Source organism: Pelmatolapia mariae, linkage group LG3_W, assembly GCF_036321145.2.
Source record: "Pelmatolapia mariae isolate MD_Pm_ZW linkage group LG3_W, Pm_UMD_F_2, whole genome shotgun sequence".
NCBI classification, from domain to species: Eukaryota; Metazoa; Chordata; class Actinopteri; order Cichliformes; family Cichlidae; genus Pelmatolapia; species Pelmatolapia mariae.
The window spans coordinates 86476600-86492442 of NC_086229.1; the positions used below are offsets into that span (position 1 = coordinate 86476600).

The window sequence follows — 15843 nt, forward strand, 5'->3', positions numbered from 1 at the left end:
CCTATCATTCAATCTACATTTTATAGCGTATGAAACTGCTCACCTCACTGCTCACTTGAATAATACCACTGCTTACCTCTTATTGAATCTTTGGGTGCAGACTTAATTGAAGAGCCTCGTATAAACAGGCAGGGTGTGATGTTTAGGGAAACCAAAGAATACAGGCGCCATCATTTCTGCCAGAAGACTCATGGGGTGCAACGAAGCTTTCATTGTGGACTGGCTAGATACTTTCTGCATTCAGAAAGAAAACAAGAAGGGCATACACCATAAACAATAATAACTGTATATAAATAATGAGACAAGAAATTAAAGTAACAAAATAAGTGCAAATCAAGTTTCCCTGTGTTGCAGTGTAGCTGAATGTTTTTCAACAATTTGATTTACGGTAAAACACATACCAAATATTTCCAGCCAAGGTTTGTTTCAATCTTCAGCATGTTTTTCCTGCCATTGTCTTGAAACTGTTTCATCTGTCCCTCTCATTTGATGCTGTTTACAAAAAGAAAACAGCAATATTGTAAAGGGAAAAAGGAAAATGAATTTAATGGGAAAAAAAAGAAAAAAAGATTATGACCTGAAATCTCACCATTTCCTGAGAGTCACAGGTCCTTTGAGTATCCTTATGGTTTCTGCTCAAATTCAGTGTCTGAAAAGGGCAGGAACAAAACAAACCTTTTTAATCATAATAAAGACAAAATAAGACTTAGAGACAGACAACAAAGAAATGTGTAAAATATGTACACCGAAAGAAACAACGTGGCTCATTCCGATGCAGTTTACAATGAAGCACGTAGCCCCTTGATGACTGAACTACCTTACCACAGAAATTACAGATTAACATAACTCCATGTACTTTGGTAATTCCTCCCTAGCAAATTAAGCAGCCAAACACAGAAACTAATCCAGAGCAATGCTTTCCTGGCGACAGTAATGCTAACTCAACTCACAAATGCTAACTTAATTCACAACCTCACTCATAAAAAACGAACTGCTAAAATTATCTATAAACGCTGGGCTGGTGGATTTTTATAACAGAGATAACTTGAAGTTGCATGTACTCACCTCACCTCGAACTAATTGTAAGCTGCCAGGATGTCTACAAATTCCGAAGATGCTGTGGTCCAAGCAGCAATAAATGGCGCTAATATACGAGTTCAAAACTGTGTCCGTTAGCGAAGCCAAGTCTCCTGCATGAAAAAAAGAGCGGTTGGCACACAGCTCAGCAGCGCGCCGCGCTATTGGTCATTTTCAGGTGACGTCATCCCGCAATGTAACGTCGCTCTTTGTTTCTTTAGGAGGAGGCTCGAATTTGATCAGAAGTCACGTCTGCAGACCGCTGCAGCCACGTCTTGCCTTGCTTCCCCTTTTTTTGGTGAAATGGTTCGCTCATACTGCACAATGTTGCTACCAGAATTTTTTTTTCTCTGCAATTCGAACGTAAAACGTCTGTACACAGTTTACCAGCAGTTTAGCTACCAATCAACAGCGATCACACAAACTCAAAATTTAAGGCGGACCCACTTAAGGTGGTCTGATAATATGGCGTGAAACACAACAACATAAAGTTGTTTTAAAATAATAATTAAAAAAGATTATTGAAATCAATTTTATTCACAACCATGAACTTTATTTTTAACATCTTCTTTTGCTGTTGATTTTTTTTTATCAGAAGGTTAACAATGATAAACTGCAGGCCTAACTTTTAATCTGTATATCAGTATCTGAATTTTAAAATAAAAAAAAATACTATCAATTTTATTGTCTTTCACTGCTGATATTTCCTTTTTTTTAAAATGGTATTTACTGGTTGTATTATTACAGTGGACCCTATTTTTTAACATCTTGCTTCTGTAAAAATGAATGTTTTTGTTTGCTTAAAAATCTACAGCTTTATACTGTGAATTCCAATGTGCACAACCCCAAAATATGTAGTTTTACTCAAATAATACCGTAAAATCTAAGTGTTTCAGACATTTTCAACATTACAATATTTAATTGTAAAATGTATGCATATTTTTTTGTTTTCACAGACAATATTTATAATTTCAACATTTTATTACAGTAAAAAACAAAGTTTTTTCCAGTCTCACAATTAACGGTTATTCAATCTATTTAATACAGTAAAAGGAAGTTTTTGGTTTTACGCTCCATTACCGTTGGAATTTGACGGTGTTTTGCTGTATATTTTACTGACTTTTGTTACAGTGTGGCACCATGATGCCAGATTCTTCACTTCGTCCATGTAGGCCGCCTCATCGCCGTTGGAGATGGCACCCAACACCACTGTGTCATCAGCAAACTTCACAATGGTGTTGGAGCCGTGGGTGGCCACACAGTCTGAAGTGTAAAGGTAGAGCAGTGGCGAGAGGACACATCCCTGTGGTGCTCCTGTGTTGATGGTGATGCTGTCGGAGACACACCTACCCACCCTCACCACCTGAGTTCTGCCAGTGAGGAAGTCCAACACCCATGCACACAGACGGCTGTTGAGTCCCAGATCCCTGAGCTTTGTGAACAGTCTGCTGGGCACTATTGTGTTAAACGCTGAACTGTAATCAACAAACAGCATTCTCACATAGTTACCCTGTTTCTTGTCCACGTGGCTGAGGGTGGTGTGCAGGACGTGGGCGATGGCGTCCTCAGTGGATCTGTTGGGTCGGTAGGCGAACTGGAGCGGATCTGTGGTGTCTGGGATGGAGGAGGAGATGATGTTCTTCAGCAGCCTCTCAAACACCTTCATTACTACCGAGGTCAGTGCAACTGGCCGGTAATCGTTCAGGGATGAGGGTTTGCTGTTCTTGGGCACAGGGATGATGGTGGATCTTTTGAAGCATGTGGGGACCACAGACTTCGCCAGGGACTTGTTGAAGATGGAAGTGAACACACCTGCTAGCTGGTCAGCACAGCAGCGCAGCAGCGCAGCAGACGGCCGGTGATGCCGTCTGGCCCCGCCGCTTTCCTTGTGTTCACTCTCCTCAATGCCGCTCGGACGTCATGCTCCGCGATGCTGGTCACCGGTCTCTCGCTGATGATGTCACTGTCCTCGGTAGTCAGGCGGTAGATAGCATTAGCCGCCTGGCTAACCTCGAAACGGGCGTTTCGAGGTTAGCCAGGAGTAGTTAGTCATTACAACAAGTGTTTGTGAACTAAAAATCAAGAATGTGGGATACAGACCACGCCCCACCACAAAAGCTTTATTGAAGTCTCACGTTAATCATTTGACTACATTTTATTAGGAAATAGGTGTATTAGTGTTGACTAATCCTTTTGAGGGTGTAAAAAATGAAAAAAGTTTTAAAACAGGGAAAGGGTCAGTATTATCTGCAAACTTCTTTGTAGAGCCATTTAACACTCTAATAATGTTTTACCAATTTAAAGATTCTTGAACCAGGATTCTTGTAATGACCAGCAGTGGGCGTCTTGTGTGCTTTCAGAGAGACCTGATTGTATAGAAATCTCTGTGAACAAGGGCGAAAATGCCCTCACTCTCTGACCTGAAGAAGCACTAGCCAATCAACTAGTCTAAAAGTAAAAAAAAAACCCACTCAGGTATCAAGTTAAATTGGAGATTTAATGGACAATGTCAAAAACTCTCTGACAAAAGGCATCACATTCTTCAATAATAAATTATTCCACTTAACTGTGCGGCACCTCACATCATGCACTATGAACTATGCAGGTTATACTCCAAACAGACAGTGAAGAAGGAAAATTCAATGGTAAATATAATATGATAACCTAATTTTTTTTAAAAAAACTAATACAATGCAACTGAACGGTGTGGCGCATTGTGCCGTGCATTATGAATGATGCACATTGTTTGAAAATGTATGACAACCATTTCAATAAAAGTTAAAATCTAAATAAAGGCAAACAATAAATCCTCAAGGCAGTTCCTTCTGATTATCTGAGGTCAGGTTGCGGGGACAGCAGGGAAGCCCACCAACATGGCATAACAATTTACTGGCAATGGCAAAATTTGCACAATACATTTTTATGCAATAAATTGATATAATACAATTTAAAATGCATATATGCGAAACAATATTTTTATTGCTTTAAAATATTTTTGTAATTTTTCAGAAGGTTGATTAATCTCGTTTTGTTAAGCTTGTGTCCCTTTTAAGTGCACAGTTAGTCTGTTAGTTGAAGTCACACTGCCAGTGATTTTTCTCTTTCATTTTTAAGAGAAATGCATTCTTTACAATCAACACCAGAGGTCAGAATTTGACTGTACAAAATGTTAAATGTGTTCATATATATTTCTTTTTCCGAAGAAATGATCTTGTGTATTCACATCAAGTCCTGTTTGTGGATACAGGTATAAACATTAAGCCAGTAAGCCTACTTTAACATATATGTGGATATATGGTAGAATTTCTATAAACCCTTTATTGAGTGTTACTGTAGAATTTACATAGTTTGGAAGATGGCAAATAGTAAAGGTAACACTATTCAGCATTATCATCATCATCATTATCATCAGTGAGAGCCCATCATTTTTTATGACATTTTTTATGACGTGACTGAAGTGTAAGTTGCTCACTTGTACTCAGTCAAGTTTTCCACATCTGTTGCATTGTTTGGCCAAGTAGTTGGAAGTTATGTTCCAAATGATGTTTGCAGCAACATAGCGTTGTCGACATCTGTCCTCAACAGCATCAATAGTTGATTTGCCAATCAACTATTGCACCAATTTGATCTCTGTATTTCTTTTGCCTCCCAGGTTTCAGGGTCCCTGTGTGTTTCAGAATGTTAAAATATCTTTCTATCTATCTTATCATATCTTTTGGTCTTCCCTTTGGTCCTTTAACAGAAGACAATTCTCCATAATAGATGGCTATGGGCAGCCTCTCTGCAAATTCTATTCCAGCCCACCTGAGATGAACTGCTGTGATATAGGCCTCTGTACTAAATATGCCTGCTTGCTCAAGCACCACCTCTAGTTTGCAGACTTGCTGTGTGCATTTACTGCAGTTGTGTACTTTTGTTCTTCTTAGTTTAAAAGGTTATGAAAGTGTTCCTTCCATTGCTCAGTAATTACTCATATCTGTAAGAAGTCAACTCATGTCAGCTGTCTTCTCTCATGCAAGTGAATTGGTTCAGCAACCATAGGTGACCCTCAGTGCAGGGGCCTACATCATGCTCCTATAACCTGTCTGGTATTTTTCATGTACATTATCCTAGTGGATAAGTTTTGTTGTGGTGAAGACTTTATAAAAGTATTTTTATGTTGTTATTAAAAAGCCATTTAACATTACAATTGTTTTTCGTAGTCTCTATTATTGTGTTCCCTGTTTCCTGTTGTTTCCTATAGCGGTTGCTATAGCCCCTACAGGACTGTAATATAATCACCTTTTACTTAAAAATTATGATTTCATCAGAGTAAAGCATAACTGCATAAATACATCTCAGTTATGTTAATGAATGATATGACCACAATAACAATACAGCAGTCTTATGGACTAAGGATGTACACACACACACACACACACACACACACACACACACACACACACACACACTCAGAAATACACAACCACATCACATACACACGGATGAAGAAGACGCACAAGGAGAGTGTTCAATTCCTAGCAATCAATCAGGAAAATTGGCAACCCTGTTGTGCTGCTTCACCGGGGGTCCTGATTTCACAGCCAGCCTCCGTCACTACTGCGTCAGCACTGATGAGCTCAGCCTTACCGTGGGGGAGGGGGGGCGGGGAGCTGGGGAACAGTGAAGAGAAGGGAAGAGTGAGAGAGAGTGAGTGAGAGAGAGAGAGAGAGAAGAAACGGGGTGTTGCCGCCTCAGAGACACACTCACGCATCACGGAGTAACAGCAGCAGGCTGAGAACAGAGCATCCCTCCATACTTCTCTCTGGGAAATCCTGTTTGTTTTTTAATTATTGAAGCATTACAAAGACTTTTGTATTATTAATAAAATCTGAGAAAAACCGCACGAGCATAGCATCAGAGGAGCGGCTACGATACAGAAAGCAGCGGCGAAGCTGAAGCGTTGAAGCAGACGGACATTGTTCAGCACCTTGGATAGCGACCATGGCTCCAATGGTGGAGGATGGAGCTCAGCTCGGTGAGTCCAAATCCTGCTCAAAACTTCACGGATATCGTTTTCACCGTGGATGTCTAAGCTGGCTGCTGGTTTCTTCTAAAGGTGCCGCGTGACTCATCCTAAAAGTGTTAGCTAGCACTGGCTGGAAGTGGCCAGAAGCTAATTTATGGATTTCAAATTTAGCTGACTTTCTAAATGTCGGCTTCTTCTTTTTTTTCTTTTTCTTCTTCGTTGTTTGCTAGTTTTGTAGGGCGTGTAACTAGTGTAAAGTGAATGGCTCGCGCAGTGTGTCGTAAAAACAACGTGTTTGGGTGGACTCTATTCCTCCATTTTGCAGCTGGCCAAAGGGCGACAGCTAATTATCAGGAAAGGGTGGAGCTCATTATTCAGTGCGATATTAATGGGTGCAATAATGAAGTCACTATTTTTGTATTCTAGGTGTTACTACAACGCAGGTAAAGCCAGGAAAGCACCTGTTTGTTTTCTTTATTTTCCTCTCGGTTCAGCTGCTACCTCACCGCCCTCCCGTTGCCTCATCCATCTGTCTGTTGTTGCTGCCTTGAAAGCCATCCCACCCAGGGATGCTACTGGGCTGAAATATTCATGAAAAAAGCAGCGAAAACAATATGTATAAGTGCTGTGATCTAAAAGTGAAGTGAACATGCTGCTTACTCGTGGATAAAGTGAATTTCGTTGTATTTTCAGATTATTACACAGTTGCCAGAGCAAAATCAGCCTACAACATTAAGAAACTATATAAATGGAAATCTCTGCAATATTATTAGATCACCCCAATCCCATAGAAGAAGATCACAGATTAAATATTTAGGGTTAAATGAGAAGGGAACTATATATTCTTATTGCTTGCTGTGTGTCAACAGAACACATTTGCTATACAATAACCCCAGCACAAAGGCTGTCTTAGGAAAGTGTGAATAAGTGATACTGTACTAATGCTCAAATAATCAAAAGCAGAGCCGTGATTGTGTTGACAGTATGAAAAGGCAGATTTTAAAGATAAGTATCAGAGTGATTGATTACCACAACCACCACCTTGCCACTTCCACCTCTTCCTTCTTTTTATGGGCTGATCTGAGTGCTTTTCCACTATGTCGCCTGCTTAATTGCAGGAAATGGTATGCATTTTCTTCTGCGAGGCAACCCTTTTAAATCTGGTAGCATGACAAGGCAGCTTGATTGATGGTGAGTCACAGCTCAGCACTGCAAAACAAAGAACTGAAGCATTCACTTGTAAATATCTCTGTCTCCAGCAATACCATAAAAGGAATACTGACAGGAAATAGGTCCCTAAATATGCCTTAGTCATCCCAATAGTAGTGACCATCATCCTTGAAGAGTATGACTAAAGATATCTGCGTTATTAAGTACTGTTTCTAAGATCAGGACCACCCAGCCGAAACAACCACGGTTGAAATAAGGATTTGCCCAAACCACATGTATTAAATTCTCACTGCAAATATTTGAATTTTCAACATTTCTGCCTGTTTCCTTGTAATAGTGTACACTGATCTTTATAATGCTTTTGTGACAATGATTGGATCTGAGTTTAGCTGTTTTTATAAAGCTGCTATGGAGAGATCACCTTGTCACAAAAGACGTTGTGTAGTTTTCCCATAAGTTCATTATTTTTCCACCTGTTTCCTGTTCATAAAGAGTAACCATGTTTGGAATCTGAAAACAGTGATGCCGAGATTTGATCAGAGTTGAACAGATTGCGTTGTTCTCCCTCTGAGTCAAGGCTGCAGCTGCATTAGTCAGAATCACAAAATGGACTCACTTGCCTCGGTGTAACAATAAAATCTGTGAGATACAAATTGTTTTACAGTTGCTGCTCAGTTTGTTAAGTTTTTATTTTTAATTTTACTTAGCTGAATTATTTTTCTCCATCTTTCCACCCACACCCCCGCTGTCCTTCCCTTCATTCTTTCCTCCTCCACAGTGGCAGTGCCAGTAGGTGTTGCTGTGGTGAGTGTCTTCGGCCTCGTATTCACTGTGTCAGCCTTTGCGTGGATCTGTTGCCAGCGTAAAAACACCAAGTCCCAGAAGACACCTCCGTACAAGTTTGTGCACATGCTCAAAGGAGTCGACATTTACCCAGAGAGTCTCAGTGGCAAGAAAAAGTTTGCTGCGCCTCCCACCACAGCAGCTAACGACACCAGTAAAACAGATGTCAATGGAAACTGCCACACCGCGCCACCAGTGAATGCAGCTGGCACAGACAAACTGGCATCAAGCCCAAATGGCCCCAGGCCAACTCTCCATCTGGACCTGGAGAAACGGGATCTGAATGGCAACTTTACCACTAAACCATTTCATCACCACCAGAAGCTGCGGAGCTCCCCAGATCTGGAGCTGCCTTCTCCCCATGCAGGGTTCACCCAGCCTGGTGTGATGGACCGCCGTGACCTGCCTTCACCATCCAGTACTCTCTCCAGCCAAGCACCCACCCCGGCTGTGGACAGGCCCCAGGGGGAAGACAAGGAGGCTGGACTGGGGACCCTCCACTTTTCCCTTGAATACCAGCCAGAGAGGAAGGCATTCATTGTTCATATCAAGGTACTGTATATGTTTAAGATTGTTTTCAAAACATTTAAAATAATACTTATTTTTAATACATACAGTCTTAAATACTTGATTGTTTTCACTTTTCTAGGAAGCCCATGGTCTGACTCCAACTGACGAGCAGTCGCTGACCTCTGACCCTTACATCAAGCTGACCCTACTGCCGGAAAAAAAGCACAGGGTGAAGACCAGAGTCTTGCGAAAAACTCTAGACCCCACTTTTGATGAGACCTTCAGCTTCTACGGCATCTCACTTGCTCGTGTGTCAGAGTTGGCCCTTCACTTCATGGTGCTGAGCTTTGACCGGTTCTCTCGTGATGAAGTCATCGGTGAGACCCTTGTTCCCCTGTCTGGGATCGACTTGTCCGAGGGGCGTGTCCTCATGAGCCGAGAGATAATCAAGAGAAATGTCAAGGTAAGATTTGGAACAAATGTTTGAACCCTTAGTGTTGTATTTCATATATAAAGTCATTCAGTGAAATCAATTTTGATTCTACAACTGCTCTGACAGTGACTCAGCTTTTTTTTTCATCACACCATCACTGTCTACACCACCACTCCCTAAAAGCATTACAGCAGAACAGCTTAGTCAAATTCAGCAGAGTAAAGTAATTACTTCCACTGTTACCATATTAATCAATAAATAATCTTAAAAGTCATTTAAATACTAAAATATAATAATATGTAAATGATCCAAATGCAAGCCCACCATTTTATCGATTCCAAAGTCTCTTAATAAAAATTATTAATCTCATTCTAATTGTATGATCTCTATCTTCGATGGAAGTTTTAAATTAACATTTTATTGGTATATACCAGAGGAATAACTATCATAACAGCCTCTAGTTGGCTTAGAAATGATTTTAATATTATATGAAACCAGAGGAGAAAGCAGAGAGGGTATATATCTCTCTGTGGAGAGAGAGATGAGATCTGTTACAGGAATATGGATTTGCAAGTTGACACTGAGCTGCTTTGGATACATGGATGCTTTTGGTATTTATTTTTTACGTTTTTCATCAGCTTTTTTAGGGTTCATTATTTTCTTTCACTGCATTAGCCAAAAATGAAAAAGTCATTTCATCTGCTCATTGCATTTAACAGCTGGAACTGCTTTACATGACATCCTCCCTACATACCTTTCCTTTAGTGCATCACACAGTTAAAATGTTAACCTGTAAACCAGGCTATCATGGCGACATTTCCCATTCCACGAAGATCAGACGATAACAACACTACATCATTATAGATCTGTGGGCAGGCGGTCAGTAGGTTTCTACTCCAGGCTTGCTGTTCCTGGTATCTGTGAGGACCACAAACATGCAGCAGTAATGTTTATGAGTGTCATTTAATGTATTGAGTACTTTGACACCCATGAGTACAATATGTCTTCATTTCCGCTAAATGCATTAGCCTAAATGATTCCTGGTTTGGCTAAATTAAATAAAAGTAAAAGGATATCCTTGTGCTTATCATTGGTCTGTGGTATAGTATAGAGCACCACTCTATAGACTGGTATTAAATGGTATGGCCATGCATGAGCATCTCTCATTGTGTAATTATAGACGTGTGAGGTGATATTGTGCTCTTCTAAAATGGAAGCTCTTTCCCTGTGTGGTAGTTGTGGATATGTTCATGCATATTTGTAGTTTCTCAAAAGGAATATGAGCTACGTGTAATGTCTTTAATGGTCTCTGGTACCATATCGTACTCTAGGGAAGTGCTAGGAAATGGAAGTCTGTGAAGTAAAAAGGGTTTATCCCATCTCCACTCGTCTCTCTTCAAGAGGATAAGATTTCTTATCTCTCTTCTCTTCACCCCATGCTGAGACAAACTGTATTTCATCAATTCCATTTCTCATCTGGGTCCCCAGACGAGAGAAATCTCGCAAAGCTTTATAGTAAGGAGGAATAAGAACCTGTGAAATCAGCTAAAAATTAGTTATAGAATTCATGAAATTGCTTTGCAGCGGGTTATTTCTGGATTCTTTTGCTGAAGAAAATCCTTAATCTCTTTCATTTATTTGCTATGCCGCAGCTGAACTTGTCAGAATGAGAAACATTTCATATTCAAATAAAAGGGCGGAGAACGCAGCTTGCTGGCCTTGTAACATGGATTTACAGTGTACAAAGGGACAATAATTAAACAGAACCATTTTCTCCACATCAGCATGAGAGACGCATGCAGTTGTTTCTTAAAAGTTGCAGCCCGTGCCTTACAGGGTGGTGGCTCTCTTTGTCTGTGTGACATAGATTTTGTCTCACTGCTTTGTGTAGTTTTGTGTATGTGTGACCACCCAGTAGTTTAAAGAATCAATACACCAGAAAATAAGAGACACAGCCATCACCACCATGCTTTCACTCTGGAAGTACAGAAACAATAAATACATTAATACACAAACAAACAAACTAATAAGACTAAAAATAACAGGCAATCCTTTTGGATTTAGACCTGAACATCAGGTCATTGCTAGAAGTTGTCTGTGTGCTACTTCTCGTTGCTGTGGCAACCATGAGACTGCGAGCCTCTAAGGTGCGATCGCAACCATCTGAAGTGCCGACTCTCACGGGGTGCGGGCATGGATGTGTTTGTGCATGAGCAAACTGTGGCAGCAGCAACAAAGTGTAGAGAAGATTGGGAGCTTCTCAGTGACACATTTTGTGTGTGTTAAATATGAAAATCTACCACATAAGCAGGTGATGATTATTTAGCCGGCAGTGTCTCAAGCTGTCAGGACTGACACCATTTGCTGCAGGGGCAGCAGCAGCACCACAAACCGTTTTGTAGCTCGTAATTTTGTAGGTTATTCATTATTTAATAACTACCACGCCCTATTGTGTTAATTCTTTTAATACATACTAAGTGGATGCATTCTTCTGATTAATTTAACCTGCTGAAATGTATTAACTTGACAACCGAATAACAACTTTATAAATGACTGGTTATTAAGTAGAATTGGAAAACATGAAAGGACAGGCTGGATTTAGGGTTTCTTTAGTGTAAGTTTCACTTACAAATGTTTGCTCTGTTTGCTCTGCTGATTTTTGCTTTTTTTTTAACCTTTATCCATTCTTCTCTTCTCCACAGAAATCTTCAGGTCGTGGTGAGTTATTGCTGTCCCTGTGTTACCAGTCCACCACCAACACTCTGACTGTAGTTGTTCTCAAAGCTCGCCACCTCCCCAAGACTGAAAACAATGGACCTACAGGTACACAGGCTTTTAACTGAACCATTTTAATATGCAATCCATGTCCATCTCAGTATAACTGCAGGCTTGAATGTATTTCTTCTTCATAACGGTAAAGGGATGAAACCAAAATCATTTTGCTCTTCCTGCTGTGCATCCCAGACTGCTTTAGATGCTGTGATAGTTGCGCTAATGGCACCGCCACCGCACCAAAGTAATCTGATCAGGATGTGATAGAGCACTTTAGTGACAAGCACACACACACGTACACACACAGTGTTTACACAGCCAGCCTCTTTTGTCCTCATCACTAACATCCATCATTTCCGCTCTATTGATTGCTGTATTGATCTGGTTTAGAAATAATGTGCCACTCTGCAGCTGCCGCAGGCATGGATAGTCGCTGTGGCTTTTCTTGCTCAGCTCTTGTCGTTCTTCTCCTCCAGATCCATATGTCAAGGTGAACATGTATCATGGAAAGAAGCGCGTGTGCAAGAAGAAAACCCACGTGAAGAAAAGCTCACCTAACCCGGTGTTTAATGAGCTCTTTGTCTTCGATCTACCCTCCGAAGAGGGCCTGAGGGACACCAGCGTGGAGCTACTGCTGATGGACTCAGACATGGGCAACTCACGCTGCCCCAACACCGTCATTGGGCGCCTTGTGCTGGGCACATCGGCGGCAGGTACTCCTGGGGAGCACTGGAGGGAGATCTGCGACCACCCGCGTCGTCAGATCGCCAAGTGGCATGTCATGTCAGAGGATTAGAAAGTTGGGGTGTTGGTGGCTCCTGTCATCCATATCTGATCTGGTTCAACCACGAGAGGGATGGAATGAGGATGGGTGGGATCCAACATCCTGCTTGCCAGTAACCAGTGGACTTAAAATGAGGGCGGGTTGAATAAGGGGGGAGTGGACTTTGATGTGTGTAGGAGGGGTTCATTTCAAGTGATGTCATCATTAAATCGTTCATTCATTCAATCACCTATCTTTGAAGTATTTGGGGTTCAGTGGGAGGGCAGGGGCATGACAAGAGGAACCCCAAAGCTTTAAACGATTCCAAAGACTGTCACTGAAAATCACCTGGAAACATGCAGCATCATCTACATGGAAGCAACCAATTGTCACTGTAGCCGTGTGCAGTGCAGAATGTCTTTAATGTTGCTATTACTCTTCTTCTTTTCCTCTTCTTCTTCTTCTTCTCTTTCTTCAGCTCTTCCTCCTATAAATAGTAACCTATATTCCATCATATGAAAACCAGAATGAACCACATCTGACACAGCTGTAAAAAAGTGGATTATTATTAAAGTTTATTTTATAATGACAATGTTTTCATCATAAAGATGTAGACTGTTTTTATTTATCTTTTTTTTTATTTGTACTCTTGGTTTGTTGAACATGTTTTGTAAGTATAAGTGGTATTTCATATATCATTTTCTTAAGTGCAAGAAAGCCTAAATTAGGTGGTTGGAGAATAGATTGGAACTGACTGACTGCATCGGGGACAGTAATGTGGATGCATTTACACACGTGTGAGAGGGTGCGCGTCTTTTGAATAAAGTGTCCTGACACCACTGTGTGAGTTTGTTTGTGTGTGTGTTTGTGTGTTAGCGCTAAAGAGATGGGAGCCGCATAATATTTACGTTGTGTTTTGTCCCCTTTACTGTGAGCACAAAGACGGCTGAAATGTAAATGTATGTACTTATAAAATATGGCAAGTTCTGAGAAAGAAAATGAGTTTGATTTTTTTTTCTTTTTTATTTCACTGTCAGTGTGTTATTAAAAATACATTAACACCACTTCTATAAAGGATTTCAAGGGTTGAGTCTGATGCAAGAAACTAAGGTAACTAAGGTTAAATATTATTATTATTTTCCTATGGCAACAGCCACCATCTCCACAGAAAATCTGTCTAAGCTAAAAGCTTCTTTAAAATTATACTACTACATTACACAGTCTGTGCACAGATGTGTGCATCACCTGCCCCACCTCTAGGGATGACATCATTCGGCTCAATTCCAAATCTGATGATGTAATAACTGCTGAGTGGCTAAGTGCTTGGGGATGAAGTCATCATGTCTGAATTTAATATCAGCTAAGTGGTTCAACAAGAGGACAGCTGCCTCAGCATGCCACTCCCCTCTTTTTCCCTTCCTTTCATAAAATTATAAATTCAACTGCAAATCTAAGTCTTTAAAACTGCTATTCCTCCATTTCTCCTCCCACCCTCTAGTCTGTAGTCTTGCACTGAGTTACATCAGTGTCTGTTGGTCTGTCCCCTTGCACTTCTTCTTCAGTGCTTCTAACACTGTAGCTGGTTTCTATTGTAAACACCTGTCTGTCATTATTTAAGAACTCAAGGTTATTTTATGCAAGATACCGAATCCATGCTATCCTCCTATTCTCAGCTTTTCTAGCTATACAGTTACAATTAAGAAGGTGATTGGCTGATGCTATATACATATATGTGTGTGTGTGTGTGTGTGTGTGTGTGTGTGTGTGTGTGTGTGTGTGTATTAATAATCTGATTAATATTATACCTTGCTACATGGTACAACTCATCCAAGAAGTCTTGCCTCACTTTCCAGTTTTTTAGTTTTACTTAGGACTAATCAGCTACTAGCTAGTATTTTAGTATCTCAGCTAGTATGTTTATCTAGTTAGGTAGTTAGCCAAGATTGCCCACATTAGTTGCTAACTTCAGTAACTTCATATAAATAAGGTAACTTTTGGGTCCAAAAACAAACAAACATGGTGGTAGCAACACATGGACACTGAAGATTCAAAATGCATAATCCAGTAGCAACCGTGGCTTCATAACTTTGACTTCAACCAATGATTAATTACATTATTGTAATCAATCAACTTCTAGATAAAGATTTCAGTTGACTGATTTATTGAAACATTATTGAATTCTTTCGTAATTCATCATGTTATTTGAATTTGCCCCGCCCCCAAATATACAACACATTGAAAGTTCTATTAATTCTTTTTTCTAATATGGCAAATAAATACATAACAATGATATAAAGACACACAGCCTTGTTATGTAAGGAACTTTCATTACAGGGATAATAATGAGAAACCATGGGCTTCATTCACAGCTGATCTCTGCAATAACTTTACACGCCATATACATGTTTTCTTATTTACGTGCAGTGCACATCACATTTTTCTGTAACAGAATAATGTACAGTAATGTGTTACTGTACAAAATTTAGTAATCATATAAAAGTTAGTTATTATAACTGGATTATGCTGTTAACACAATTTTGGCTCTTTGCAAGCATCTGCACAGACAGCATGCTAATACAAAGCTAGCCAAGAACCCAGACTAAGTGCGTACTGGCCTTAGTTCAGCAGCCAGAGCTTGAATTTCAACAGGTAACAAAAGCATTGATGAGCAGAAGGGCTTGCAGTACCTTATTTCTACCTGCAAAATCACCTTGGTGATCGCTTTGAATTCTCTTTGGACTTTTTTTTTTTTAATTTGCTTTGTATTGTCAGTTTTGTTTTCTTGATAAAAACTAAATGAAAGACTGCTCTAAGAGGACAATGACACCATAACAAAAAAAAAAAAAAAGAGAGAGAGAGAAAGAAGAAATGTACGTTTTAAAAAAGAAAAGAAAAAGAATTATATCAAACAAACTTGGAAAAAAAAGACATGCAGCAAGTAAAACAGAACTGTTTATTCGTTTAGAAATGATCTATGTTGTCTATTGGCACATTTTAAAAATGAATACTGTTTACTGCAGTTTTTAAATGTTTGTGTTTACTTTTTCTTAGACAGCCAGGCTTTTATCATTTGTGCAAATCTAAGAGATGAATCAGGTTGATTGACTGCCTTGAAAACAATTTCTTCAATCCATTTGTCCAAACAGCTGTGTAATTTTCTTCTAGTCCTGAGAAAAATAAGCAACATGACATGATAAATGCTTCATGAAGACAATAAAATAGAACTGTAGAAAAATGAATAAAATCCAGCAAAGAACTCCAGGTTTT

General features: G+C 39.9%; 1 protein-coding gene and 1 long non-coding RNA gene across 2 annotated transcripts; one reads left to right on the forward strand and one right to left on the reverse strand.

Annotated features, from left to right (window-relative positions):
• Positions 1-401: 401 nt before the first annotated feature.
• Positions 402-1171, reverse strand: LOC134619553 (uncharacterized). The gene is made up of 3 exons (XR_010092008.1): positions 1066-1171; positions 590-649; positions 402-492 (listed from the first exon to the last, which is right to left on the reverse strand). It is a non-coding gene; the product is annotated as an uncharacterized LOC134619553 (long non-coding RNA).
• A 4623-nt stretch (positions 1172-5794) lies between these two features.
• syt4 (synaptotagmin IV) lies at positions 5795-13640 on the forward strand. Its single transcript, XM_063465452.1, has 5 exons — positions 5795-6094; positions 8034-8650; positions 8748-9071; positions 11744-11864; positions 12290-13640. The coding sequence occupies exons 1-5, from the start codon at positions 6061-6063 to the stop codon at positions 12607-12609; spliced, it is 1416 nt and encodes a 471-aa protein (XP_063321522.1). The 5' UTR covers positions 5795-6060; the 3' UTR covers positions 12610-13640.
• The last annotated feature ends 2203 nt before the right edge of the window (positions 13641-15843 follow it).